We start from the raw sequence: 2,674 nt of genomic DNA, 5'->3' as shown, positions 1-2,674 counted from the left end.
TTACATGTAGATTTCTATTATGCAAACATATCTAATTAGCAGCAATGTCAGGGCTCAGTTTCTTCACTTTTAAAATAAGAAGATTGGTCTGAGTCTATGTCTTGGGCATAAAACTAAGCACTCGACATACACCATCTCTTTTAATTTTTAAAATAATCCCAAGATAGGTATCATCAGTATCCTCATTTTATAGATAAGAAATGGGAATTGAGACAGGTTAGGTAACTTGCCAGGGTGCAAGGGCAGGCAGCATGACTCCTGAGCTCTAGCTCTTAGCCACCGCTGCTTTCTAAACTGTCTTCTGAGTCTAGTCATTTCATGATTTATCTTTATTTGCATTAACATTAAATGGAGATGTTAAGTTTGGGACATCTATATTTAATCATGTACATAATTAATGTAAACTGACAAAAACGGTAGTTTTAGATAGATGCTAAGAAATGATAATGAAAAACTATCATTTCATACATGTTGCATATTAAGTAAGCACTTAAAAATTTTAGATGATTAAATAATGTAATTAGAACTTACTACACTTCACCAAGTTACCTATAGCTAATGAAACTGCTAATATACTTACCTCAATCAATTTGTTGGCATGTTCACGGAAAACTTGGGCATACTCCTTAACTTCTTTCTCATTTCCATTCTTTGCGGCTTCAATCAATACTAAAAGTGGAACGTTGGTTTCCAGGAAAGAATCTGAAACGTGGTCCATGACGGCTTTGCGGAGCTAATAATTACATTGTAAAAATTTGATTTTATTTCTACCAAGAAGCTAGATTCCTTTTTTTCCTTTGTACATTTAAACTTAATGGAAGTTTATGAAGACCCCTCATGTAAACCATGTAGTTATATAATCTGTGACACAAGAAACATATGATCATGGAGACAATGGTTCCATGCTACTATAGTTAGAGCATTTCAGCAACAGAATCTTGGTTTTCAAGACACTATACTTCTTTCTTGGGAATTACAAAACTAAGGCTTACATCTTAAAGGAATAATACAAAGCTTAACAGAAAGCAGCTCTGGGCTGAATTGGCACATAGTCTTGGAATATATGTAATTAGCCTAATTGGCTAAATAAAATGAGAAGAGAGAAAAAAAGAGTACTTTCTGGCTTATCTAAAAGGGTTAGCACACTGTGAACCTTAAAACTTAAAGGTTATCTTTAAAAGCCATTTTTGATACTGTTTCACCAAAAGGAAATTGAATAAAAATACATTCTATCTTTAATTCTATTTTATATCAGACATGAGCAATAAAATGTCTCTACTAACTCTTAGAAATTGTCTGTATTATAACTTCTTAGGTCTTCATACATAGTTTTATAAATTCAACCCTAACTTCCTTAAAGAAAGACTAAAACTCAATTTGATGTTAACTCAAAACGTTTATGGGGCTATTTATCATTATATGAAAAGCTCCTTTATACTGTATTTACTAACTTGGAAAATTCAGCACCCCAAATATGTCTATAACCTACCACATTCGAACTGGAAACACATCTCCACCAATGATCTATGGGAACACCAAGGGTGTAATCAGAATGGGGAAAGTCAAATAAATAACTGGAATTTCTGTCTCTACTGTACATGGCCAATACACTGAGATCCTTCAGGGTTACTTTCACAAGTCCCAAGTCATTTTAAATTGATTTTCCTACCTGTATACCCTTTTCACAGTAGAGTTAATTTATTCAGTCCATCCCAGTGGGACTGTATTATTCCATGTCCCCATGAGATTGTTTTTAGCCATTAAGAAGCTTATTAGCAACAAAACAGAGATAGCCACTTTCCAGTGACAATCTATGCTTTCCCCTGATAAAAAAAATATAAGCCCAGTATTTATTGGGATTTTAATCAAAACTACAAAATCGAGAACTTAGGAAAACAATCAGCACTTTCTTCCAGCTTACCTGCCTACGCAAGTCCCTGGTCTTCTTGGTCATTTTATCTATAGCAGAATTGAGTGCATCACTTCTTTCTTTACGTCCTGCCTGGATAAAAAGAAAGAGACACATATTTTAGTAATTCACAAGGAAACTTAATGATAGTTGATAGCTATTTATGCTCAAATCAACACTGAAAAAACAGTACAACTTTTTTAGCCCAAAGCTGGAAAATATTTGGAGGGTGGGGGAGATTAGGTGGCTTTGTTCGTTGACACCCCACCTTGCAACTCTTGGGCTCCACATTATTTGATGATTGGAATTGAGAGAGTTTTGCCAAAATAAGAGAAGCCAAGAGACAAAGCCCTTCGCTTAAAGTTTGGCTTTCAAAATTAAATTTATATTTTAACTTAAAGTTACACCAATTTCAATAATGAACCAGCTCTCCTTGAACTGCAAACCAGAATAGGTTACACCTGATTTTGATGAACTCTGAGATTTGAAGAATGTCAAAATGTGAAAAATGGCACCTGGCACTGAAATAATGGATTTTAAAAACTAAGATGGGCCAGGCATGGTGGCTCACGCCTGTAATCCTAGCACTCTGGGAGGCGGAGGCAGGAGGATCGCTCAAGGTCAGGAGTTCGAGACCAGCCTGAGCAAGAGTGAGACCCCGTCTCCACTAAAAATAGAAAGAAATTAACCACACAACTAAAAATATATATAGAAAAAATTAGCCAGGCATGGTGGCGTGTGCCTGTAGTCCCAGCTCCTCGGGAG

General features: G+C 35.6%; 1 protein-coding gene across 1 annotated transcript in view; it reads right to left on the bottom strand.

Moving 5' to 3' along the window:
• Positions 1 to 2,674, bottom strand: part of CTNNA1 (catenin (cadherin-associated protein), alpha 1, 102kDa) — a 176,610-nt gene that overhangs the window by 52,838 nt on the left and 121,098 nt on the right. Inside the window, exons 8-9 of the mRNA XM_012646360.1 lie at positions 1,922 to 2,002; positions 581 to 733 (exon numbers count right to left, since the gene is read on the bottom strand). Coding sequence (XP_012501814.1) covers positions 581 to 733; positions 1,922 to 2,002 — 234 coding nt within the window. The remainder of the gene's footprint in view (positions 1 to 580; positions 734 to 1,921; positions 2,003 to 2,674) is intronic.

The sequence above is a fragment of the Propithecus coquereli genome, unplaced genomic scaffold, assembly GCF_000956105.1.
Source record: "Propithecus coquereli isolate 6110/MARCELLA unplaced genomic scaffold, Pcoq_1.0 Scaffold242, whole genome shotgun sequence".
Taxonomy (NCBI): Eukaryota; Metazoa; Chordata; class Mammalia; order Primates; family Indriidae; genus Propithecus; species Propithecus coquereli.
Note: the sequence above shows the minus strand (reverse complement) of the source record. Positions and strands in the feature narration are given on the sequence as shown.